The sequence below is a fragment of the Eulemur rufifrons genome, chromosome 1 (assembly GCF_041146395.1).
Source record: "Eulemur rufifrons isolate Redbay chromosome 1, OSU_ERuf_1, whole genome shotgun sequence".
Taxonomy (NCBI): Eukaryota; Metazoa; Chordata; class Mammalia; order Primates; family Lemuridae; genus Eulemur; species Eulemur rufifrons.
This window is the reverse complement of record NC_090983.1, coordinates 39255333-39282342: the sequence shown is the minus strand read 5'-3', so window position 1 is coordinate 39282342 and position 27010 is coordinate 39255333. Positions and strand designations below refer to the sequence as shown.

General features: G+C 39.4%; 1 protein-coding gene across 4 annotated transcripts in view; it reads left to right on the top strand.

The window, feature by feature from the left end:
- Nucleotides 1–27010, top strand: part of MYO1B (myosin IB) — a 175532-nt gene that overhangs the window by 97920 nt on the left and 50602 nt on the right. For all 4 annotated transcript variants that reach the window (XM_069490627.1, XM_069490463.1, XM_069490383.1 and 1 more), the window contains exons 6-13: nt 380–426; nt 5947–6010; nt 17557–17655; nt 19021–19124; nt 20534–20681; nt 20961–21079; nt 25970–26056; nt 26695–26760. In XM_069490627.1, the coding sequence (XP_069346728.1) occupies nt 380–426; nt 5947–6010; nt 17557–17655; nt 19021–19124; nt 20534–20681; nt 20961–21079; nt 25970–26056; nt 26695–26760 (734 nt within the window). The remainder of the gene's footprint in view (nt 1–379; nt 427–5946; nt 6011–17556; nt 17656–19020; nt 19125–20533; nt 20682–20960; nt 21080–25969; nt 26057–26694; nt 26761–27010) is intronic.

Here is a 27010-nt window from a genome sequence, read left to right as displayed (position 1 = left end):
TGAAATAACCCATTCACTGATGATAATGGTGTAAGAGCATAGAAGCTTTGCTTGCTGGCCACTGGACTGATTGACTACTATCCAAAAGTGTTGAGAGGTATCGAATTAGATAAGATTAAGTTTACAGTAATGGTTGAAAAAATTCCATGAATCATAGGGATGACTCTTTTTCTGTGAACTTAAAATAAGATATGGAAGCTTTAGCAGCTGATTAAGACTTTGGTAAGTGTATTTCTGTAGAATTTTTGGACGAAATGTCATTGCTACAAGTTGTAGTTTGCAGAAATTATAGATGTCAAATACTGTATCTGCTTTATTTCTCTGCTTGAAGTTATTTTTTCTGTCAACTTTAACCATGCATCTGTTTCTTTCCTACTAGCTTTTGGAAATGCCAAAACCGTAAGGAATGACAACTCCTCTAGATTTGTAAGTATTTGTATAAGCATAAGTGTTAACACTAATATTTAGCTCACGTATGTTTAAACAACCAGTAGGCATTTAATATTTCTTAATACACACATTTTTAAAATAAGAACATCATCTCTATTGGACACTGAAAGTTCTATCAGGTCTCTTTTGCTTTCTGGAATTTTCCTTTTTAGTTCTTTTTGGAGTAACAAGCTATTTTTATCATGTTTTCTTGACGTTTTCTTCTACCATAAAATTCCATAAGCAATTTAAATGAGGCTATTTGGAGTAACTCATTTCTCATCAGGGTGTTGGTATTTAGAAGTCATAATTAAGAATCACAAATTAAGTAAAAAGAAAGATAAACTGGGTGTCAAGTTTGTATACTCTGTAGCCCTTGTGCCTTATTTAGAGGGCCCAGGAAGGATGGGATGTATTCTGAATCTTTATAGAGGTAAAATCAGTAGGTTTGGCAACAAATGCAGGATGGTCTGGAGCAGGGGTGGAGGGGTGGAGGGGTGGAGGTGGGGGTTGCGGGGAATAGAACTAAGTAGTAAAAACTGAAGCTGATTGGTGTTTTGAGTTTGGTTGAGTTGAAAAATGCTGCTTCCACTGACAAGGGACCTGGCCTGTCCCACCTTTCCAGCCTCACCCCCACCCACCACTCTCGGGCATGTGCCCTCACATTGCGTGGATGCCTCCAGCTGGGCCATGTTATTTGGTGCCTCTGGCCTTTACAAAGACACAAACGCTGCCCAGATGCAGCTGCGGGAGGAATTGAGCATGATGGTCATGTTTTGAAGTTGGTTGATTCTTTTTTTCCTGTAGTTTAATTAAGTTTATACATTTTTATAATAAAAAGATTGTTTACTTTATGAGCTGTCTTATCACATGCGTTACTTGTGCCATCACCATATTCAATGATCCTTTATGCCTCCCTACCCGAGACTCTTCCTGACTTTTCTCCCCTTTCCTCTTTGAGATCCCTTTTGGCTTTTTCCTCATTAGGGTTAAGGCAAGAGAATGACTTCAGGAGGAGATGGTTCTAATAGCTTAGAAAGTGAAAGGCTAAATGAGCCTCCTAATTCCAAGGCTGTGAATTTTTTCCATCAGATTAGCCCCTTAAGTTGTAACCGATTTGATCCATGCCTTTTCCTGTTGTGGTAACACAGCTAATCTCATTACATAAATAGAATTAGAAGCGAAGTGTGGGCAGAGAGAAGTAATTCCAATGATGAAGCTTCTTTATGTGATAGAGATTTTATTTTTGCTGATAGAGAGTTTATTTTTGCTGTCTGCAAATTATATGCACACACACTTTTAAAAAAAAATATTTGCAAATATATTTAGTTTATAGACCATAAAAATGCAGAAAATCATATTGCTTAAAAGGTCATTACTACTTAGTGATATTTGAAATCAAGTGAAAGGCTTGGCAGGTGATTTGGCTTATTAAGTAACTTTAGAGAAATCCTATTACAACACCAGTATTAGGATATGAGATTAATGCCTGATTATGGGCTAAATCATTTCATGCCCAATTTTTAGCAATTTCTCTGCTTTGTGGTCTGTGACTTGACTAGTAATATACCCAAATATATGTTATAATTTTATAGTAGGACTCTACAGTATTTAAAGTTACTACTGTACATAACAGTGGTTTATGTACTATATACTTGTGCTCCAGGGAATTTGCTGTTCCTTCACTGTCTTTGGTTAACCTAGAATGAGTTTCTTTACTGAGAATCTGACGGACCTGCTATGTTACTCTGGATGCAAGCTCATCGTAGCTGACACTGGGGACCGGTGGTCCCATGGAGGATCCTCAAAGTGTCCCCCTCCTATCATGACATCTCTAGTTTGACATACTGAGCTTCTTTTAAGAAAGGGGCCTACTGTTTTTTTTTTTTTTTTTTTTTTTGTTGTTGAGACAGAGTCTCACTTTGTTGCCCAGGCTAGAGTGAGTGCCGTGGCATCAGCTTAGCTCACAGCAACCTCAGACTCCTCGGCTTAAGCGATCCTACTGCCTCAGCCTCCCGAGTAGCTGGGACTACAGGCATGCGCCACTATGCCCGGCTAATTTTTTCTATATAGATTTTTAGTTGTCCATATAATGTCTTTCTATTTTTAGTAGAGACGGGGTCTCGCTCAGGCTGGTCTCGAACTCCTGACCTTGAGCAATCCACCCGCCTCGGCCTCCCAGAGTGCTAGGATTACAGGCGTGAGCCACCGCGCCCGGCCGGGGCCTACTGTTTTTGAAAAAAAAAAAACAACAAAAGACAAAAAGCATTTTAAGGCTTTTAAAATCACTGTTCTCAACCAAGGCTTTGGGGGGGTGGGTAATGTGTTGAGCATCTACTATGTGCAAAGACCTGAGCAAGGCACCAGAGAGTGTAAGACAGAACCTATAGGGTTGGAAAAATTTCATTACCAAACCTCATTCAATAAGAATAAAAATGCCCGCAAAATTTATTCATTGGTTTAAAAACTATTGTTTTTTAACATAAATATAGGTCTTCCTGCATTTCCCCTTGCAGCCTGCATTCTTTCCCCACCAGCAGCGGAGGGACCTGTACTTAAGTCCCATCCCTGCATTGCTGAAAGGCCCCCGTGGCTCCTGCATGCTCCTAGAATACAATTCAAACTCCTTCCGGGGCCTGCTGGGCCCTGCATGAGCCGGGGCTTGGTCTTCCAGGACCCCATCTTTGTTCCTTGCCCTCCTTCACTCTGCCTCAGCCTCCAGGAGCTTCCTCTCACTTGCTGCGCTCTGGCCCCAGATCCTTGCGTGGCTCGAAGTGTCTCATACCGTTATGTCTGCCCTCAAATGCCTCTTCTGTTTCGCTGTTCGTAGACTCTGACTTCATCCAGTTTTTATTTTTTTAAGGCATGTATCAGTCTCTGGAATGACTATATTTACTTGCTTTGTGATCATTGACCCCAGACACCAGTAGGGGCCACGGGAGCGAGTGCCTGGCCTTCCTGTGCACTGTGGTGGCCTCAGTAGCTAGAACAGTGCCTGGCACCATAGTGGACGCTCAGAAAGTATTTATTGATGAATGAATACCTATTTTTAAGAAGCTTATAGACCAGTTAGAAAAATTGGATGTGTCTGAAAATAATTATAACACAACACATAAAATAGTAAGTTCTTCATGAAAAGTATAGGCGAAGTTTTATGCATGTTCAGAAAAGAGAAGCTGGAGGAGTCTGGCGCAGGGCATAGTCCTGAGGGGGCCTGTAAGATTTAAATGTGCCAAAATAGCGTGGCAAGGGGGAGGACCTGGCGTTACAGCACGAGGAAGCCAGGAGAGAGACCACATGGGCTTGTCTGTGCCAGAGCTCATGGCTGCTGGGCCAGAGGCTGTGAAGGGAGCCGCAGGACAACAGCTGGGAACACGGGGCAAGGCCAGAGGGCTTTGAGTGTCAGGCTCCTGGGCACAGGGTAATGTCATAGGTGTTGGGAGCCACTGGTTATTTCTGAATGGACCTAGTGACATGATCAGAAAAAAGCAGGCTTTTTGCAAGTCATCAGGAAGTGGCTGAACGGGAAGTGTTGTTCCACCGCCAGCTGCGTCCTCGGGGCCACTGCTCGGTTTAGCCTGGGTTGGCTTCCTGTTCCATTCTCTTCAGTGTTTATTCTGCTCTCTTCAAACCTCCTATCCCTTCACAGAAATCATCATCATCATCACACTGAGTTACTCCCGCTTCCTGCTGCCTCACCTGGACATATGTCTACATACACTCCCTCCTGTCATGGGTCTCACAAGTCCCTGCACCTGTGCCCTAGGTCCTGTCGCCTCCTGTGCCAGGGACCACCACCTGTCAAAATGACCTTGTCCTACGTGGTCAGCTGCTAGCTCCCTGGACAGAGCCACCGTTCCTCCCCCCCTTTCCTCTGTTGCTGCTTCTCCTCCTGTGTCCGCCACCACCATGGAGGGCCTCCCTAACCGCTCGGTTGCCTGGGCCACATTCCTGGACTTTTTATCCTCTCTCATCTCCTATCCCAACCCAGGCCTGTCACTGAGACTCTCTCAGTAGCTCTCAACTTTGTTTACTTCTCTCTTTTATGACTCCTACTTAAAGCCACCAACATCTCTCCTCTAATCACTGTAGCCACCTCCTGTCTGCTACATCTGGTCTTGCTCCTTTCCCGTCCGTTCCACACTGGACAGGGTGGTCTTGTAGATGGCAGGTCTGATCATGGCATCCTTGTTTAGGAGCCTTTAAGGACATGGCTTTGCCGCAAGAAGAATGTCTCAAAGTCGTGAGGGGTTCCGGTTTCCCTCTCCAGCCATGTTTCCCCACTCACCATCCTCACAGATGCCAGTTCTTAGGCCTGCTGCCTCACCTCTCCTGACACTTTGCATTTAAGTGGGGGACCAACTCCCCGTTCTCCCTTCGTCCCTGTTTCTTTGTGCATAGCACCCAGACCCACTCTAGGATGTATCCTCCCACCCTGGAATGTCCTGCTGACCTGTCTCAATTCCTCACTAGACAGTAAGCTCCTCAAAGCCAGGAGCTGTGCGTTGCTTTCCCTGTGCCCACTTCAGCATCAAGGAAGTGCTCAATGGACAATTGCTTATGAATAAGTACAGACTTAAAGGGTAGATGACCCATGACAGTGAAACAGGAGAAGGTGAAGGGAGTATGCATATAAGCTAATAAAAAGTCACAAGTTGCATTATTGACTGAGTTCCTTGGGATCACGTTTCTTCTTCCTTACCATCATTTGGAAAATTAGAAAGAGTTAAAGTAATTCTCAGGGCATGAAGCAAAACCTAAGACTTTACTTATTAGATCGACACACCCTTTTCCGAACAAGAAACAGCTGTCAGGGTTTTTCTGTTATACTTGTTACTCTTTAACTAGGCAATTATAGACCAATTCTTTAAAAATCACAGTATTAAACTCTGTGTGTGTTTCTTTGTGTTTAAGATACCATCTATAAAGTGTAATATGAACCTGGGTTATATATGGGTGTATAATCTAGCTCAAAAGCCAAAAAATGTAATAATGATAAGTGATTCTGGGCTGGTCACACCATAAAATTGTGTATTTGCTTTGAGTACATACAAAAGCGTCTCTGAACATTGCATTTCATCCGCTGTCTAATATGTTTGGAATGTCTAGGAATGGCTTAAAACATATTTTGCCTATTAAAAAAATGAAATAATTTATCTTCCCAAACAGTGCATATACCAGGACTACTTATTTTTCCCATTTTTTGTTCTTGAATTGAGCACACACACCCTTCAGAAGTTTGAAACACATATCTGAAGTGGAACCACATGATGGCTGAGAAGATCTATTCTTAAATCAGCAACAGGCTGTATTCACTTTGAACTAATGGGGCATTTAGTTGCATTATTTATGGGGGCATAATGTTTTGCATCATGGTTATATAAACTGTATTTTTCTTAATTACATTTGAACAAATGCATTAAAATAAGGGCTTAGTATGCTATTATCTAAGAAGTACATGGACAGAATGCTTCAAGTACATGGAACTTGAAAACTCACAATATCTTTTTTTCGCAGGGCAAATATATGGATATTGAATTTGACTTTAAAGGTGATCCACTGGGAGGAGTAATAAGTAACTGTGAGTATTTTACTCGAAGCTTTGCAAAGAAGTTCAGAAGAGTAAAACATATATTTGTAGCAGAATAGCGGAATATTTTAGATACTTGGGCCCTTAAGAGATAGGTATAAGAATATGTTTCCTTGTCTTACATTTAGGCTTTTAACCTTTGCATGCCAGCTTGCTTTGTAATATAATGTAATTAAAAATCTTTTTAAAGATCACTTGAAATCTCTACCTTTGAAAAACATTTTAGAAGTCTGATAAAGAAATAAGTATTTGTCCAACTGTTTTTCATATTCTGTAAGTCTTTAAAGTCAATACAATGTGAAAAAGATCCTCCAAGGGTTATTTTCTTTAATCAAATGTTTATTCTATGATTAAAACAAAATATAAATCATCAATTTTAAATTAAAAACTTTTGGGGCAACATTTATCTAATAAAAGGAATAGACCTGTACTTCAAATTTTATTTTGCAAAATTTTGTTTCTCTTCCAGTGTATTTAGGTAATTCAAATGTGATACACTTGTTAGGTAAAACACGGATTTATTAGCCTCCTTTAGACATGATTTGTGACTGTTGAAATGAAATGTTCTCTGTGAAAGGTAAAAAAAAATAAAACGAACGTAATCAGGTGAGGTCTGCTTACAATAGCCCTAGACCCACAGTTTTCTAAAGTGGGTATGACAGTGCAACGTGAGGTTGTCCGTGTCTGTCACAAATACGGCGCTGTGGTCAGTGCTGTGGAGCTGCAGTACCCACAGCACTACCCTGAGGTCTCTGCTCCTGTTGATTTCATTGTGATTAGTTTGGAACATTTAAGGTGATGACTCAGGGTTTTGTGCATCCCCAGCCATAGTCTGGTTGTCCTGCTGAGGTCTCTGGGTTCTTTGAGGGCCTCAGTACTGAACCTCTGCTGCCCTTGCTGTCTCACCATCCCATGGCACCATTGGGATTGTTAGAAAGAAAAAAATCTTTGTGCCTGTGTGTACCTGTTGTTTAGCTCACACTGAAAGCCCAGACTTCAGCATTGTACAGTGTATCCATATAGCAAAAAACATTCCTACCTCTTTAATATTTTGAAGTAAAAAAAAGAAAGAATAAAAAGTCTAAGTTTGGACTAGAAAAAAACGACAGAGTTGACCAAAGTATCTCAAGTGTGCTCATTAGTCTTTTTTATAAAAGTGGCATTTCTTCTTCAAATGAAATGTTATGCTGAACCCCAAAGATGAAACGGGTAAAATGAGACCTGGTCTAGTTGAGGAGGAGGTGGGCAGTTCAGAACCCCTGTGCCCTCTGGGACCCTTGAGATCTTCCTAACCGGCCCTAGAACCAGAGGAGTGCCATTTGAAAATTATTGTTTTAAGTAATTTAGGCAAACTATGCAGCTGATTTTAAAGAAAAAATGAATCATGATTCATAGCATAACCTTCTAGGGCTAGAGTTTCTTCATCTTTGAAACAATGGAATTGAATTGGATGAATTCTATGGTTCTTCCCATTTCCAGCATTCTGTAGTTCTTAAATAATTTAATTTTCCATTTTAGTTGGCCCGACTACACACTTTTGTATGCCATGTGTTGGGATTATCCGTATTTGTAAAAATGTATAATAATTAGAGAAATGTCTTGAAGAGAAAGTTTGATGTGAAATGAAATCCAGTAGGGTAGTGCCACTTAGGTTAAGTGATTTTATATCCCAAATATGGAAGCAAAACTACTCGTGCAGACCACGTATGCTGTAACCAAAGGGAAATGAGTATAACCCCTGCCAAACCTGTTCGGCAAACCCTGATGAGTGCCGTCTAGGAAGAGGTGTGCCTCAGTTTTAACAGCACCATTTTAAGGAGTGATTAACTTTTATTCCGAAAGCTATTCATGCATCTTTAGTGCTTTCTTATGACAAGACAAATTAACTTGAGTTATTAATTAATAAAACTGTTTTTGAAATGGGATAAGCTTACTATTGTTTCTCATTGTAGAATTTATACCTAAACATTCTGGAATGGTTTAATCAATATTACTCTTGAGGATTCTAGGAAAATAATTCAGGATTACTTTATTATAAGTATTAGAAAAATAACTTTGGATGTAAATTTTGAAGTTTAAGTTCTAAACAAAAGTATCTTCATGTCCCCTGATGCTTTCGGTATCCATGGAGAATAAATATTAAACACTCAGTCCTTTTCCAATTAGAATTAATATATCTTCATGAATGGATTTCATATGGTGTTTGTTACCATTTGTTCCCACAATGAAATTTGTGGTAGTGGGAACACCCTGGTATTTAAGAGTACCCTTTGCTTTGGAGAGGAAAGGAGTACATTAGTGGTAAGAGCAGGAAATTTAATCCTGTATAGCTAGAGGACTGACTCATAGGTGGTCATTGGGAGTTGCCTTCTGGCTTATGGGGATTTAAAGCAATGAGTAAAACCCACTTGTATTCTCCCCAAGCTGCTAAAAGTTAGCTTCTTGTAGCCCAGAAAGGAGAAGAGATTTGCCATTTTGTAGGAAGTTTATTTTGCCTCTATTTCCAGCAGCCGCCTAGTAAAAGCATAGATTGTTATTGGCTAAAATTATTACCTGGAAGCAGGCACAAGGTCACTCAAGCGAATTGTCTTCCCAGGAAGTGGAAAAGAAAGCCCAGTAACTTCTCTCTCATTTTGTAAGAGAGATATGCTATAAAATTTAGGTTTGAAACTCACTTGAAAGCTATGTATCCCTGAGGTTAGTGTCACTGAAGAGAGATTTTACTAAAATAGAAGATGGCAAACATTTGCTTCAGTGGAGAAGATAAAATATGGAAGCACATTCAAATGTTTGGCTGATGTGAAATAATATTTCCCCTACTTTGTTAAGCTTATTGGTCTCATAATATTTATACATTTGTATTTAAGGATTTTGGATCTAATGTTATGAACTGGAAACTTTTAGAAATGTGTTGCAGGTATTAATAGTCACATGTGCCTTCTTATATCTGTGGTGCTTGGGAGCAATTTAGACTGGTGGAGAAAATGTGGTACAAGTCCCACGGGATTCTGTCTTCTAAAAGAATAGCACAGAGAAACATACACTGTGAAAAAAACTACGATTTGAGGTGTGCATATACTTGCATAAACCAGGGACGAGAGACGTGGCTGTCCTGTTCACAGTAGCGTGTCAAGAGCCTAGTGTAATATTGGACACACAGTAGGTGTATAAATGCTAGAGATGAGGATGGAATTGGTTAAATATAGGCAGGCCTTATCTTTTCCTGGTTTATTATTTGGGGCATTATCCATGAGCCCAATTTTGCACCTCTTACTAGTTTATCATGTGGTTTCCAATGTCTAAGCAAAAAGACAGCAAGTTACTTAATTCCCTTCATTTTGAAATAAGAATAAATAATAGTACTGATCTCATAGGTTGTAGTGACATATAAAGAATTTATTAGTATCTAAAGCACCTGTAATGGTGCCTGGCATATAGTAAGCACTCAATAAATGCTTGCTTTTTTTCACTGTTATATTCTTTTTTTGTTTATCGTCTCTAGCCCAAATATACACTGTATAAAGACAGAGCCTTAGTCTGGTTCATTGGTGAATGACCAGCAACTAAAATAGTGTCTAACACCCAATTTATATTTGTTGAATTAATTTGTTAATGATCACATAAGTAATTATGCACAGTGAGAATTTTGTTGAGAAATAAAGCTTCTGCTTTATTGGATTATTTGTTCTTACTATTCTATGCAGATCACTTTAAATAGTTTTTCTAAATATCCCCAAAAGGCAAACAAAATTATCAACATTTAAACTTCATCTGTTACTGACTTAACTTGATAAAAATATGATTTGTGAATGATGAAGACAGTCAAACATTGTGATTGTTGTGTGTCTGGTTATTCTTGCTGCCTAACATCCCCCTACCCCCAGCCAACAACTTAGCAGGGTAAAACACAGGTGGGCTTTCCCAGCATGGTGGCTAGGGTCTGAGAGGGAGACATGTTCCGAGAGGGAGCACCCTCGTAGCCAGTGTTCCAAGAGGACGGGGAGGAAGCCTGAAGTAGCCTGGGAAATCACGTGGCACGTCACTTCTGCTGTCCTCTGTTACATAGAAGAGGGCACAGGCTTGCCCAGTTTCAGGGGTAGGGGACACCTCTCAACGGGAAGAGCGTCAAAGAATTTGTGACCATTTCATTTTAATAGACACAGTCTGATAGATTATTTCCAGAAATGGCCACAATAATCCCTTATCCTGCGTCCACACCCTGTGCAGTCTCCTTTCTCAGGAACTCAAGGCTTGGCCAGGAGATTCTTTTGGGCTGATGGAACAATTAGCAAATATAGCACAACTAGAGACTTGAGAATTGTTTGCGTATTGGAGTTAGAACCCTTGCTGCTCTTGGGGACTCGCTGTTGCCACCATGTTAATGAGCCTGGGTAGTCTGCTGGGTGATGAGAGACACATGGAGTGAACTGCCAGACATATGGGTGAGGACATTTTAGACCAGCCAGCTGCCAGCCCCGCCACCGGCAGCCTGCCCATCGTGAGCAAGCCCAGCAGAGATCAGCCAGGCTGGCTCAGACCAGAACGACCCAGTTGACTCTCAGGATTATGAGCTAATAAATAGTATTGTTTCAAGCTACTGAGTTTTGGGGTGATTTGTTATGCTACAAAAAGTAATACAGGGATCTGATAGATAGTATATCCTTTCCCTCAGCCAGTTTGGAAACAAATGAAGAATGGGCATGAGTATCAAGTTGGAGAGGAAGCAGCTTTATTGCTGTCAAACGCAAGGTTGAAGAAAGTGGCTTTTGGTTTACCACCCGAGCAGGTGTGCCAGTAGCCGTGGCAGGCTGGCGGTTAGCAGTCACTGCCGGCACGGCACGCAGCAGCCACTGGCCGCTCCTTGTGTGCGTGGCCCGTCTGTCTCGCAGCACTGCGGAGTGGAGCCCGGTGTGGGGAACCCCGCAGGGCTGAGCACCCTGTGCATGCCCTTCTGCACACCTCACTCCTCAGCTAGGTCCTCCGCCCTGCCCTGGGGAGGAGTGAGCGAGGGGCTAACGGGGGCTGGGGGGTTACTCTACGGGGGCTGGGGGGTTACTCTATGGAGATCTTTCCACGTGGAAAGGTAAAGCAGGAGGAAACAATGACCTCTTCACTGAATTGCTTTTCTCTTACTTTTTTTTTTTTTTTTTTGTACTTTTATATGCCATCTATCTCTTGGCATACTGTTTAATCCATATGTGTGGTATAGTCATGCCATTTTGCAGGATATGGAACGTAATTTTATTCATTTAAAATTGTTTGAGGTTTACAGCTTTGTTCTTCCTTTATGTCATATCTTTGATTTTATTGATGGCAAGGCATTGACTAGGAGTGAAAGTGTTTGTTATAGCACTTCCTAAAGGCAGCTCTGGTCTGTTTTCTGGGACTGTATTATATGTACTGAGGTGTAGCTGGAGACCTGTACATGAGTCAGTTCTCAATGGCTAGTGAATGTTCCTCAGTAACATTCTGTTTTTAATCTGTCTTCTGTAGCATCGCAAATCAAAAACTAAGGCAGTACATTACGTAGTTTATAATGCAAGGCCAGGTTTTTCTTTAACATTTTGAATTTTAAAGCTCCTGAAGAAGACAGAAATAATCAATCATTGGTTGTGAAGTATCTATAGCAATAAAACTGAAATTTCAAAAGAGCAATTCTGTTACTTGGTAATGGATGGCTTTATATAAAAGTAGATGCTTTCCTTCGTCTCAGTTTTACTTTGGTGTTCTTTTTACAAAAATATGTCTACCTTAAAAAAACTACATGTTTATCATGAAATGAGACTATATATAAATATAGAAGCAGCCAGACATTCAGCTATCTCTAAATTAACCACAGATTAAGGAATGAATCTGTACTTATTAGTATATTATATTAAAATAAAATATTAAAGACTAGATATTTCATTAATTTTATTTCAGGGTTGGGTCTAGAATTTTAGATTCAGATATATTCGTAAGTAAATTTTTAATTATTAAACACTGAATTTGCATCAGAAAAGTCTGTTGTGAAGATACATATATACTATAAATACATAACCAAATCCCAATAAAAAACAGTAGTTAATTAAGTAGATGATAAGCCAAGTTTTTCTTAGTACTTTAAAGTCCAAGTTAATTTTTCATGTACAAATACCAAAAATCCTTTCAGAACTTTTTTTGCCACATGTACAGCTATCTTTAGTGCTGATTTTCTAACTTCAGGATTCTAATTTTTGAGTGAAAACCTTAAGCTGATTTTTTTTTTTTTTTGAGACAGAGTCTCCCTCTGTTGCCCGGGCTAGAGTGCCGTGGCATCAGCCTTGCTCACAGCAACCTCACACTCCTGGGCTCAAGCAATCCTCCTGTCTTAGCCTCCCAAATAGCTGGGACTGCAGACGCACATGACCATGACACTTGGCTAATTTTTTCTATTTTCAGTAGAGATGGGGTCTTGCTCTTGCTCAGGCTGGTCTCGAACTCCTGACCTCAAGCGATCTTCCCAGTGTTAGGATTACGGGCGTGAGCCACTGTGCCTGGCCAAGCTGATTTCTTAAAATGCCACAGAGTACAATGGAGGTGGGGGAAGAATTTGAATGTCATAGCATGCCAGATGTTTTAGATCTCTAAGAGCCTGTAACTTGCTCATAGATGGAGATCTGCATAAGACCAGGGCCGATAGAAAGCCCGAGGTCAGCATTCACATCTGGTTTCTTTTACCGTAATACGTGTGCACAGTGAATGAATAATTTGTGAGAAGACACTTACCCCATCTTTTTAATGTTTAAAATTTGTCATTAGTAAACCTTCCTAATTGTCAGTATGGAGGATTATGTTGTCTATTTCCAGAAAAACTATAGAGTTGATTTTAAAATATATGCCCCAATAGATAAGTAAACAGAAGTCCATAGTCAGAATTTTCCGTTGAAAATACCGTAAGTTATGCCCATTCATTCACTGGTTATTTGATACTGTTTCTTTGGAGATGATTATGTAGGACGAACAAAAAGGTAGATAAATTATAGTTACTTAGATCACAGGCTCATGCTTGTTGTTTAATGTATCCGTTTGCTTTAATGAAGAGGCATAAATTCATTGGAAGAGCCTAAATGCCACTGGGACGCCTTTTTCATGATGTTCATCTTGGAGCAGTTGGAGAGGTGGCACAGGGTCTGCGTGGGACGGTCAGTGTTCTGAGTCATGGGCGTTCAGTCAGGCCTTTGTTATCTTTCTGACCTCACTGGCAAAACTAAAACTAAGGTGATTCTTTCTTAAGCCTTAATTAAGAACTTGGAACACTTCTTTTTCCCAGAGAGATCATACATAAAATAAAGAAACTTTTATCAGACTATCTAATTCTTCCTCTGTTATATTACAAAGTCTGTAATGTGATCTTTTCTTTTTTCTTCCCTAGCATTACTTGTCATTTTATTCCTTTGCCTCTCAAAAAACTTCAACCTCTAGCAGATGCAACCATGGTGGACATTTTCTTTTTTTCACATCTTGTGCCCTGGGGAGGTTGGCCTATGACATGCTCGGGCACACAGACATGTCCAAAACTAGCTGGTAATTAGGCAAAACTAAGAAAGCCCCTAGGCCGGGCGCGGTGGCTCACGCCTGTAATCCTAGCACTCTGGGAGGCCGAGGCGGGTGGGTCGCTCGAGGTCAGGAGTTCGAGACCAGCCTGAGCAAGAGCGAGACCCCGTCTCTACTAAAAATAGAAAGACATTATATGGACAACTAAAAATCTATATAGAAAAAATTAGCCGGGCATAGTGGCGTACGCCTGTAGTCCCAGCTACTCGGGAGGCTGAGGCAGTAGGATCGCTTAAGCCGAGGAGTCTGAGGTTGCTGTGAGCTAAGCTGATGCCACGGCACTCACTCTAGCCTGGGCAACACAGTGAGACTCTGTCTCAACAAAAAAAAAAAAAAAAAAAAAGAAAGCCCCTAAATGATGGCCTGGCTCTTTGTGTTCATAGGTGACCGTGACGTGGTGGGGTAGGTGGGTGGGCAAGCTCTGATTCCATTGTTTCTTTGTCCCTGCCCCCTTAATTTCCCCTTTACAATGGCTTTAATACATTGACCTTTTTCCTTAAAATGGAAATTTATATTAAATTTAATATAAACTTAAATTTGTATCTTGAGAAGGGGAGTAGCTACATTGGAATATCTGGCATATCTCTTCTGCACTAAAGATCTGACATCTAGTATCAACTCTTCTTTACTAAATCTCATTAGCAGAGGCTCAACCAGAGGTGGTAGAAGTACCTAGGGCAGAAGAGAAGGCTGTGTCAGTGCTCTGCTTTGACTTAAGTCAGGGGCACATTTAAGTAAATTAAAATGGTCAGGTGGTGAGTCCCCGTAGAGAATCGAATTTATGTTCTCTACTTTGAGTAATTATTTGATACGGCTTCATGCTGTTACATTGTGTTGGTGCATACACACTTTAGAGTAAAAAATCCAATAGAGAATGATTTTAAGCATTAGTAAATTATTTCGGGGCAAACATTTTTCCCTTGATTACTTTTCTACCTAGAAGCTTGTGACTTATGAGAAAAGTCATAAACAAACTGCCATAGGGGGCTCTGGGGTAATATAGTAAGCATTGTAAGTGGTAAAACCTTCAAGTGCTTTGTAATAAAAGTTTCCTCATTTTGTGATTGAGTTGCTAAGATGAAGTCGTGTATTTTATGCAACTTATATAAAGTACAGCATTTCCAAGTACTTAAGGATTTTTCATTCATTTTTGCTGGAAATTAATAGAATATAGGTACGATAACTCTAGTTGCCCAGTGCTTTGAATTCTGACTCCATCACTTACCAAGAGTGTGATGTGAGCCTCATTTTCTCATCTGTAAAATAAGAGATTATAAAACCAAACTTGGGGGAGGTGTTCAGGGTTGAATATGATAACAGATGAAAAGCACCGAATGCATAGCAGAAGGTCAGTAGAAGTTCCCCTTTGCACCTTTCCTTTTAAACACTCACAGTATTATGTTTCATATTTGAATATGGTAGTCATCGCTGATCATATCAGCGTGTGTGGTTCAAGAAGTTCATTCAGCCCACATTCCTTTTCACATGGTGCGCAAGTGAGTATTAATCTTTAACTTGGTGGTGGTGATCTGCTGGATCTTACAGCTTTGCCATTCGGCACTCTCTGGTGTCTTCGAACATTCGTTCACAACGGGCCAACCATTAGCCAGCCAGTGTGTGGCTGTCGCACAGGGTAGCCTTGTCACATGCATTTTGAATCATTTCATTTCATTTCATTATTTCATTTGTATTATTTCATGTCTTGAACTACCACCGATTTCTTTTGGAATGTGATTGTGTAAGTGCTTCCAAACAAGTATTTGTCATCATTATAAGGTGCTGCTGCTATAAGGTGAGAGGGGAGCGGCTCACCTCTTCCTCACACCTAAGGGCCTGGACGTTTCACCTTGGAGAGAGCTGCTGCTGTTGGTTTGGGTGGCGAGAGTCACCAGGAGTCACATTTCAGCCAAGAGGAAGGGCTTTGTGTTTACAGTCGGTGCTGGGCTCGTTCCCAGTAGTTCCTGGCACATAGTGGGTGAGCAGGGAGTGAGTGGATTGAAGGAATTTGTGCATGAATAGATGAAGTAAGCTGTAGCATTTGTCTATATTTTTTATGTAGTCAAGTTACTTTCTTGTAGACTTGAGGAATTTCCTATGAGGATTAGCTTCTCAGTGAAGAATCTGCCACGCCCTGTGGGTTTTTTCTTCTAAAACTATTGTAGGATCCCATAGAAGCTCAGTCACATGATAAGTAAAATCATACTGCCTTTTGGTCGTTACCTATCTAGTGTCTTCTGCTCTGCCTGTCAGTATTTACTTACTAATTGATGGAAACATTCAGTTCTTTAGAGAGAGGGAATATTACACAATCCTTTTTTCCCTAGGTTATATCCCACTTGTGCTTTTCAATTCTCATTTTCTTTCTTTTTTTTTAAACATGAAGTCTTTATTATTCTCCATCTATGATTTTAGGACATGGGCCGTCTTCCCAATCATATGAGAGCTGGAGATGAAGATAAAAAATTCACAGCATCTTGTTTCTAATAATTTTTGTATTTATATATTTTGTTTCTTTTTTTAGTTGGCTTAATTTTATGTTTTCTTATAATCCATCTCTTTATTCTTATAAACAACCTTATGTATTTGGAGCACCCCAGGACTTCTCATTCATCAAATATATATTCTTTAACTCTACCTAGGTGCCTCCACAAATGCTGGTGTAGGTTCCAGAAATACGCATTTTAAAGTTCAATGATCATTCCTAGAGAGGTTGAATATCCTTCTCTCCCTTACCCACCCTTTTTAGTATTTTTAGATTTCAACTTGATTGGAAATCAAATGTATGTATTCTCTAGAATTAGTTATTAATGCTCAGTAATGGCATTACTGATTTGGAATTTTATAGCTGAAGTTGGCCTAGGCCTGCACAGTCTTTTGTATCACTGGTCAGTGAGAAGCAGGACTCCAGGCAGGAAATACCTTCTTCCATCATACTTTATTATCTGCTGTATACTGCTAAGACTTCCTTCCTCCCTCCCTCCCTTCTTTCCTTCCTTCCTTCCTAAAATGATCTGGCGTCAATGAAAGTATACTACCAAATAACATTAAATTCCATTAATTGAGAACTGTCTTTCATTCTCTGAGACTTCCAACATATCTCGAAAATCTGCTTTCCTTCTCCCAGGTCACGGGGCATTTGGGGATGAGGTGGAATGTTCACTTGGATCAGATGGCCTGATTTCAAATCCTAGTTCCACCAGCTACTGCGTTACTTATACTCTTGTACTGCCAGTGTTTTAAGCTGTAAAATGATACCTTATAAAATGGTTGGAGAGATTCAATGAGATAATGTCTATAAAGCACTTAGCACATAAGATCTCAAAAGTGTTCACTTATTCTTTTATCATTATAATTATTAAGTGGATTCATAACTGAATGGTTGTATTTTATTGCTTAAATTTGCCATGTTACATTTTGAAGAATTTGCCATCATGAAAAATCAAAAGAATATTGGTACAAAAACTCTTATCTGCCTGAGCAAAAGCGAGACCCCATCTCTACAAAAAATAAAATAATTAGCCCAATGTGGTGGTGCATGCCTGTAGTCCCGGCTACTTGGGAGGCTGAGACAGAAGGACTACTCAAGCCCAGGAGTGTGAGGTTGCTGTGAGCTATGATGCCACTGTACTATAGTCCTGATGACAGAGTGAGACCCTGTCTAAACAAACAAACAAACAAAAAACAAACCCAAAACTATATTATCTTTAATCAGCATGTTGAATGGAACTTATTTTACATATTCATTTTTTTAAAAGAACCTAGCTTGTTTATTAATTTGGTGATTTTTCATTAGAGTTGTGCTTATTCCTGAAAGTAGAACTGAAAATGTAGCTTCTTTTATTATTTTATTTTATTAATGCAGAATAGAAAATGAAAAAGAAAGCAAGAGGGAGAAAGAAAAGTCTGGTAGGTTTGAAAGTGAAACGAATACTATACTATGATTTAATTCTTTTTCTCTTTAGATCTTCTAGAGAAATCTCGGGTTGTTAAACAACCAAGAGGTGAAAGAAACTTCCATGTGTTCTATCAGCTGCTTTCTGGTGCCTCTGAAGAGCTCCTTAGTAAGTCCCTGTTTCTGTGTTTTAATTTTTGGCGTCACAGCATTTTCTAAAGCATTTTCTTTAAAGTGTGCTCCATGGGCTTTGCCCTTTCCTTCTTAAGACTGTTCCATGACTCTGGTTGGAGCGAGGAACATGATGTGTTTGCTTCTACCACACCTGAGCATTTTCTTTGTGTCCATATACTTTACCAGATACTGTGCCATATGGCTCAGGTGGGTTGGAAGAGCTAGATATTAGTGGAGGTACTAATCATAAATTTAAAAAATAAAATAGAAGAATATAATTATTCCATCCAGAGAAAGAATACTAGCAGGGAGCAGTAAATGAGTACAATTATATAAAAACAAATTGCTTGGTGAGGATTTTAAAATACTGGAGAAGACATTTGCAACTGACACAAGATATAAAAATCTGTCCTTTGGATATTTTAAAGAATTAGTATCTAAGTCCACAAGGATAGTATTCAGTAGCCAATAACCAATAGCCAAGTGATGAAAAGTACTGAGCAAATATTTAATAGTTCAAACAAGAAGAGTTTGGAAGGTCAGCAACAATCGGGAAAAATCATCCTCACTAATAATAAATGCAAATTAAAACAGCACTGAAGTAGCTACTCTACATGTATTAGTAAAATATTGAAAAGGATAAAGTTAGCAGAATTGTCACTGATCTACTTTGTGCTATGGAAGTCACTTCAAAGTGAGGACCTCCTCCTGGGGGACTAATTGGCAATCCAAAATAAGAGTCACAAAATGATCAGAGCCTACCACCCAGTCACACCACTTTTTGGAATATATCCCAACAAAATAATTGAAATGAATCCAAAAAACCATTTGTATAAAGACATTTATCACTGCCCTTTATTTATTAATTATAAACTAGAGAGAACTCAAATACCGATGTTGAGGGATTCGCTAGGCAGACATCATATGTTATGATGAAATAGTACACTGAAGGTATTTTATATTATAGAAATATGGGAAAGGACTTACCCAAAAAAAAGTATAAAAATTATAAAAAAACCGGAGTTTGTAATAATGTACAATGATGATAAAAATGATTTTAAGAAAATGCTGTTATTAATATTTGGGGATCAATTTTTCTTTTGATTCAGTACTCAGTATGAAAGTCATTTTTTTTTTTAAGTTTCAGAATATTATGGGGGTACAAACGTTTTGGTTACATGTCTTGCTTTTGTACAGTTTGAGTCAATGTTTTAAGTGTGCCCATCCTCCGATAGTGTGCATTGTACACATTAGGTGTGAATTTACCCATTTTTATCTGCGTGAATGAGATAGGAATGAGATATTAAAGATGATTAGATTTATTGAAGTGACTTATCAATCTGTGTTTATGATTCAACAGATAAACTTAAACTCGAGCGGGATTTCAGCAGATACAACTACCTGAGTCTGGACTCAGCTAAAGTTAATGGAGTGGACGATGCCGCAAATTTCAGGACCGTGCGGGTAAGATATAACGCTTTCCTTAAGCTTTAAATTGGACGCCACTCTGTTGCTCAGTGGAAACTGGTAACAATTCTGAGTTTTCTTTAAAGTGTAACTCATGTTCCCTAAGGTTTTAGAATTATACAATAATTTATTATATTTTTATTAGCTTGATTTTTTTATTAGCTGAAAAATCACACAAGATTGTGAAGGCTTTGCTTTTATGAGAGCATGCAATTTTACCCTTTATCAAAAGGAGCTTTCTTATTATATTATCCTGGGGTTTGACTCTTTTAATGTTTAAATTCCAAACGTTTTTATAGCCAAATTCATTTCCAAGTGTGAAAACTGCCCTTGGATCATGTTAAATCAAAACAGTTTTTAAGACAGAAAATCTTGTTTTTATGCAGTTTTAGAAAACTCATACATAAACCAGAATGATTAGCATTCCACGTTCATTAGAAAGGAAATGATTTTAAATCATACTGTGCTCTGTCTTCGGTCTTTATGTGGCACACACTTTCGAAATCACTCCTGTTATGACGTGATGTGGTGACTGGGATTTACTTCCCAATGAGACAGCTGTGGTGGTGGGGGAGCGAGGGAGAGGAGGTTGGATTATAGATAAAACAAGGCTGGTATCAGTTAATCATCGAGCGTGAGGGAAAAGGACGTGAGGGTTCTCTTGCTGCTCTCTCTACTTTTGTATGTGTTTGAAATTTTCCATAACAACAAAAATAATCTTACATTACTCCCATTGCTATGTAGCCTAGTCATTTAAACGGAAAAGAAGCCAGCTGTTCTCAAAGAGGAAGTATCTCTTAGACTATGTCATTTTTTAAAACTGTATAAACATCCTCATATGGAAACAATAATCTGTTGATTTCCTAGACATGATTTTGGTTAAGACTTGAGTCCAAGATCAGTTTTATAAGCCCTTTGCCTGGCACATAGCTGGCACTCCAGAAAACATTTGTGAATGAATGAATGAATGAATGCCTCCTGTTACCCACAGTGCCTTGGACTGGGCACTTCCCCTTTGCAAACCACAATTTTTCTGATATATGAAATAAGTGAGGAGGTTTTCTTTGTAGGGGATTATGAAAGCTTTTTGTCTGGTTTTGTTTCTAGTAGCAGAGCCCCTGTGTAAAAAGACACATAAAGTGAGCCGCCGTGGCTGAAGTGGGAATGAGGACCCAAGGCTCTGTGCCCAGCCTCCCCTTCCTTCTGGCTTCTTTGCATGATCCTCTGCCACAGCACGCAGGGTACCCCTAGGGCTCCCGGAATCACAGCTTGAAGCCACTGACCTAGATATAGCTTTATCTTTTAAGGGTTTTTTTTTTTTTCCTCCCAGAAATAAATCTCTGTAATATGATTCATTAAAAAAAAGAAATGCAAAAAGAAAACAGGTGCTTTTCTTTCTCTCCCAGAATGCCATGCAGATTGTGGGCTTTATGGACCACGAAGCTGAGTCTGTCTTGGAGGTCGTGGCGGCAGTGTTGAAACTGGGGAACATCGAGTTCAAGCCTGAATCTCGAGTGAATGGTTTAGATGAGAGCAAAATCAAAGATAAAAATGGTAAGTCAGTGGAGAATCAATTTGGTTTAGGAAACTTGCTTTAAACGTCTACCCAGTTTTTAATCCAGAAGTGAAACTTTTGCTTTGCATTAGTTACAAAAAAGTTTTCTAGTGAAACTGAGCTGAAATATAATTGCAGCTAAGTTTTAAGTTTTCTGATTTACGCATTTTATACTGTCCAGTTTGAATGTGATTTAGAAAGAACAACCTGAGCCTTGAAAATGACTAGTTGCAACACATAGACAGTCACTTTTTGTGTCCATCCCCCTCTCCCTACAGAGTTAAAAGAAATTTGTGAGTTGACTGGCATCGATCAGTCAGTTCTAGAACGGGCATTCAGTTTCCGAACAGTTGAGGCCAAGCAGGAGAAAGTTTCAACTACGTTGAACGTGGCTCAGGTGGGTGACACATAATTTGTAAAAGAAAGTTTTTTTAAAAGTCTGTGCTATTTTTATATAAGTATAAACAAGAATTTTATTTTGCAGGCTATGATCTCAACTTTCATGCTATATTCCAGGCATTGTTTTAGGCATTGGGGACACAGCGGTAAACTAAACAGATAGGGATCCTTACTGCCATGGAGCTTAAAATTCTGGCAGGGGGAACTAGACAATAAATAAATGATGTAGCAAGCTAGTAGGTGGTAAGGGCAGCGGGCAAAGAGAAAAAGTAGAGCAGAGTAATGGACATCCATAGGAGCAGGGAAGGAGGGTCAGAGTGAGGTGGGAAACCACTGGAGGGTTTTGAGCAGGAGAGGAGTGAGATGCCTTGTATTTCAAAGGGCTGCTCTGGCTGCAGTCTGGAGAGCAGAGGGTAGGGGAAGGAGGGGTGAATGTGGGGGACCTTTGAGGAGACATGCATTAACCCAGACATGATGGTGGCTTGAACCCGGTGGTCACAATGCAGTCATTGAGAAGTGGTCACATTCTGGATATTATTTGAAGGTAGAGGCAATAGGACTTGCTGAAGGCTTGACGTGTGGTAGAAGAGGAAGAAGAGTCAAGGGTGATTTCAGTGCTTTTGGCCCAACCAACTGGAAACGTGGAGTTGCCATTTAGTGATTTGGAGAAGACAGTGGGAGAAGCCAGCTTTGTGGTCAAGTGGCCCAATTGGCCTCCCTGCTTTCTGAATTGTTCCCCCTCTAACGTCCATACTGAGGCCAGTGAAGTCTTTCTAAGACACAAATCTGAGCTGTCTTCTCCCCTTCTGCTTCAGGTTAAATGGATGGATGTTGGATGGATGCGTGCTTGTGTACCCGGGTGGCTTCTGGAGCCCCATTCAATGTAAACCCTTTGTCTAACCCTATGGCTTCGACATTTTCCCACCCATCAATGCTGATTTGGGCTAGAATAAAATGACTCATTTAGGACCTTTCCCACTCAGGTCTACTTTGTCCTGCGGTATTCTTTTGTCTCATCCTCCTTGTAACTATCGTTAAGCCTTTGGAAGACAGTAGGGTGGCTTTCTCTCTGTTGATCTGAACTGGTCTTTCCTACTAACCCAAGAATGCCTGCATGTCCTTAGCTTTCTTTCAGTGTTGCTTTCTTATTTTAGTAAGTTAATTTGGCTGTGGCAAATACTGTAACTTTTATGGAAATTCAGTCTGTAGCAGTCCTTTCCTAGCTGTAACCATTATGTGTCCTTCCTCCTAAATGACTGCTGCTGCTGTCACTCTGTACAAGTCCACCTGACTCACTCAAAGTCAGATGGGGAGCGACTGACTGCATCAAGAAAATGGTGCCGAGAGCCTGCACAGCACAAGCCCCGACGGAGACCATTAACAGGGAAATAAGGGATTAAGGAAGACTTCATGGACAAGACTGAAGGGTTCACATGTGTAAAGAATGGGCGAAAGGGCATGTCAAAAAAAAAAAACTGTGAGAAAATACAGGTTTGGAGTACGTTTCAGGAAAAGGATTGGTCAAGCTTGGCTACAGCTTTAGAGAAGTTGAAGGGATTCAAAGCAGTGTTGCTGGAAAGGTGAAGTCTGGAGTCAGAGAGCGGAAAGCCTGCAGTAGTGGTTTTCAAATTCGAGTGCGCATCAGTCCCCCAGAGGACTGGCTTGTTAAGCGCAGTTTGCAGACCGCACCTCCGGTGTGTTTGATTCAGTGGGTCTGAGGGGGGACTGAAGAATTCGTATTTCTAATAAGTTTAAAGGTGACACTGCTGCTGCTCTTGGTCCAGGATCACATTTTGAGAACCGCAGAGTTTTCAATAGCCAGAGTGGGACTTGTTAAGTATATAGTATCACTATGAAAAATGTGTGTTGTTTATAAAGGCTTTTTAGGAGTATATATATATGGGGTCTTTTTAAAATTGTGTTTTACTCTTGCATTTTTAATCATCCTTTGTGGAAACCAGGCCCAGGTACCTCTTACTTTATAAGCTTATTTTAGTCACATCACTAGTTAAAACTTTTCCATATTTTTTTAGCCTTTGGAATAAAAGAATTTGGCAATTCAGCTCCTCAATTATTCAGCTCTTTCATCAAGTTCTTTTTTTTAAGGTAGTGTTCAGGCATCTGGTTCTGCCTATCTTATTGCCCAGTAGGTTTTGATTCTGTGAGAAGTGATTTGTTTTATTAGCTTTTCCTCATAGCTTCAATTCTTGGGCCCAGTATCATTTTTATTGCCCCATGCCTCATTTTCCCAAGGCATTTAGATCTTTCCCCAGATAGAATGAATATTATAATAATGGAAACTCAAGAGGGAGGTTATCATTCAGCTTCTACTACATACTCTGTCCTTGGCTTCCAAGGCCCTCTGTAATCTGACCTTACACAGCTTATCTCAGTTTATGCCTTGCTAGTTCTCTAAATGCTATGCTTATTTTTGCCTGGTGCCTTTGCTCCTGCTTGCCCATCACCCCCCCATGCCATTGCTCATTCCTTCTGCGTGTCCAAATGGTCCACCCAATTGCACCCCACCCAAGGAGACTTCTTTGATCAAATAGGCTCCCTGAGACCACCTTCTCTGAACTCCCTTTTCTTCCAAGTTTGGTACCTGCCCTCTGATTATGCCATTTGTGTTTGTTTGATCTCCCCAACTCCACTCTAAGCTCCTGGAGGGTAGGCACCATGTCTGTGCATAGTGGGCCATGCACATACCGTCCTGGGCCACCCCTGATCCCAGCCATCTCTGAAATAGATTCCATCTGGGATTTACCTCTATGAGCTTTAGGCAACTACAGAAATGCAGTCTTTTCATAGTGTGCTTGGAAACCGAGGTGGTGAATCAGTGCACCTGGTGTCTTCCCTCATTTCTCCACACCTTATTAGAGATCCTTAAATGGGAGTAAATATTCTTACCCTTACTGCTTTATAGGATACTATTGTGGAGATTAGGTAGCATGAATCAGGCTCAAGAAGTTAGGGATTGGCAGCCCCTGGGGTCAGATATAGCTTGATAGGCATATTTTATTTGACTAAAGAGTAGTTTTTTCTTTGGTTTTGTTTGTTTGCTTTTTAAATTTTGAATGTGTCTTTAACCTGGAATACATCCTCTAACCACTACGAAGCCACTATTTTCTGTTCTTTTCTATCACACAGTCCCTGGAAGCATTTAAGTTTGATACCCCTTGGCATAAGAAAGAATTTGTTTGAAGGAAGCAAAGAAGATTAATATTTGCTCAGAATACACTTTAAAAAATATAAAGTAATTTACCAGAATAAGTTATCATTGTCAGTTCAGTTGCATATTGAAATGGTGGTTTGTTGGAAGCAGATAGCATACAACTAAAAAAGCTGGATGACATTAAGACGAAAAAGGGTTTATTTACAAATACATGGTGTTTTAAGATTGTGTGTTTTGAGATAACTTGAATTTACAAGCAGAAAAGGGAAAGGGCTTGTGAAGTAGTAGTAGAGGAAAAGGATATTTAAAAAGTCATAATATCAATATATTTATAGACTCTCAGCCAGGCACTGTTCTAAACACTTAAATTACCTATTTTAAGAAAGTAAAAACTAGATTAAAGAGTATTGGGGAAAGGATGTGCATCTAAATTATATTTTGGCTGCTTTTCCTGTTTTAGCATTTTATATGCATTTTCTACTCTGGAGTCACTCCCTCCCATTTTTTTGCCAACTCCTAGGCATATTTTCAAAGCCTGATTGGAGTAACTCTCTGAGGTTGGGGGAGGAAAGTTTGGGATTAGCGCAGAAGTGTCAGATGAAGGGAAAAGTTGCTCTTTCCAGCTGTGATATGTTGCCAGGGAAGCGAATGTGTTGTTAAAGTCGTTACACTCATTCAGGAAGAAATGTGGGAAAGGTATTCCTACCTAATCTAACAAGTTGTGTTTTTATAAAATAAAAAAAATGCTTCTATATTTTGACAGTAATACCTGACTTTCTGCTTACAAGCAGCAAAATATATACATCTGGCCAGCATGTTAAAAACAGCAATATAACCTCGAGCTTTCCCTTCCCAAGGCCGGTTCCTTCTTATGTTGCTGACACTCATCTCTCCCCAGAAGGGCTGGGATTAAACATCTGGTTGGTACTCACTGTGCACCAGGGACACCTGGCATACCGAGGGCTGTTAGCTTCTCCCGTCCACACCTCGCTTCTGCAGCCATTGCATTCCAAGCCAAGAGTCACTGAGACATACGTGTCTTCTGCTTCTTCTGGTCCAGTAGCTCTGGACAGCTTTAAAAATAAATAAATAAGCACATAAAATGGGTTTATTTCATACTACAACTTCTAAGAACTCATTGTGGAAAATTTTTTTAAATACTCAAAAGGTTGAATGAAGACAAAAAATTTTACAGATTCCATCAGTCAAAGCCATTTTAATGTATTTCCTTTGAGCTTCCTTTCCTATGTGTATGGCTTTAAAAAAGTAGTTGTTATTGAATTAAGTATACAGTTTTTTAGTTTTCACATAACATAAGCATTTCCATTTCATTACCTAATTTTCATAGCCATCATTCTTTGATGACTACGTAACATTCCTTTCAGTGGGTATTTTACTACCTTCTGTTGTTGGACTTCTAAATTGCCTCTGATTTCTCTCTGTTCCATAACATTGAGATGAATATCTTTGTGGTGAAAGCTTTTGCAATATTTAGAATTAGTTTCCTGCTATGTGAAAAAATATAACTGTGTGTAAACAATTTGCCTAATTCAGTTAAAGGCTTGCTGTTTATCCAGAGTATAATAAAAACTGGTTCTGATAAGAAATTGAAATAAAAGGGCTTTAAATATTTAAATATATATATCTGCCTTATTTTACTGAAATTAAGCATTGTGGCAATTGCAGGTATTAAGTTTTTCTTTCTCTTTTTAATAGGCTTATTATGCCCGGGACGCTCTGGCTAAAAACCTCTACAGCAGGTTGTTTTCATGGTTGGTAAATCGAATCAATGAAAGCATTAAGGTACTTCATCTCTATAAGCAAAGAAATTGGCTGTAATAAATCATATTCACAGTATAAACATTAAGTTGAAGAAAGTTTAATTTTGTAAATAGGTAATTTATTACCACGTATAAAGGTTATTCCTTAAAGAGAATTTACCTTAAGATTGAAATTGGTCAGGGATTTTGTTTATTTTGTTTTGCTGTATGTGTTGTCTCTCACTGTGAATAGTCTAATAGTTTCTGTGAAGTTACTCAGAGAATCAGCATCCCTGGTCTGGCTCATCTGCTAACTAGTTGTACACATTCGGCTGAAAAGGTCACTTTACCTCTCTAGGTTAATGTGTTCTGCATTAAAATGGAGATGTTGAACTAGGTGATTTTGAAAGGCCCTACCTCTTGTAAGATTCAGTGATTTTTTTTTTTTTTTAAATAATTAAGACTAATGCTTTCTTGGAATAAGTCACCAATTAGTAAAATTTTTAAAAGATTCCATACCAATAGCCCGTCTCATAAGTTTAAAATAAAACCAAGCAAATTACGGTTATTCTTCTAGTTAAGAAACACAGTTAACCTGTAATATATGTCTATGCTGCTTGGATGCTTGTGATGTTATATTTTATGCCTAAATTAACCCATTAATTTGAAACTTTTTTTAAGGCACAAACAAAAGTGAGAAAGAAGGTTATGGGTGTTCTGGACATTTATGGCTTTGAAATTTTTGAGGTAAGATTTAAAAAATTTCTTGCTAGCACTTTTAGTAAAGCATAACAGTTAGAAATTAAGTCCTGTATTTGATAGACATTTGTTATAAGTATAACTTTGAATCTACAAATAAGCTTTTGTGCAGATGTAACAAAATTTGGTTGTATGTGTGTGTGTTTGTGTGTTAAGTGCTGAGAGCCATGGACAGTGCTGTTTTAAAAGAACTTCTTGTCTTAGTACTTCTAAAATTGCAAATTTACAGTTTGTATTG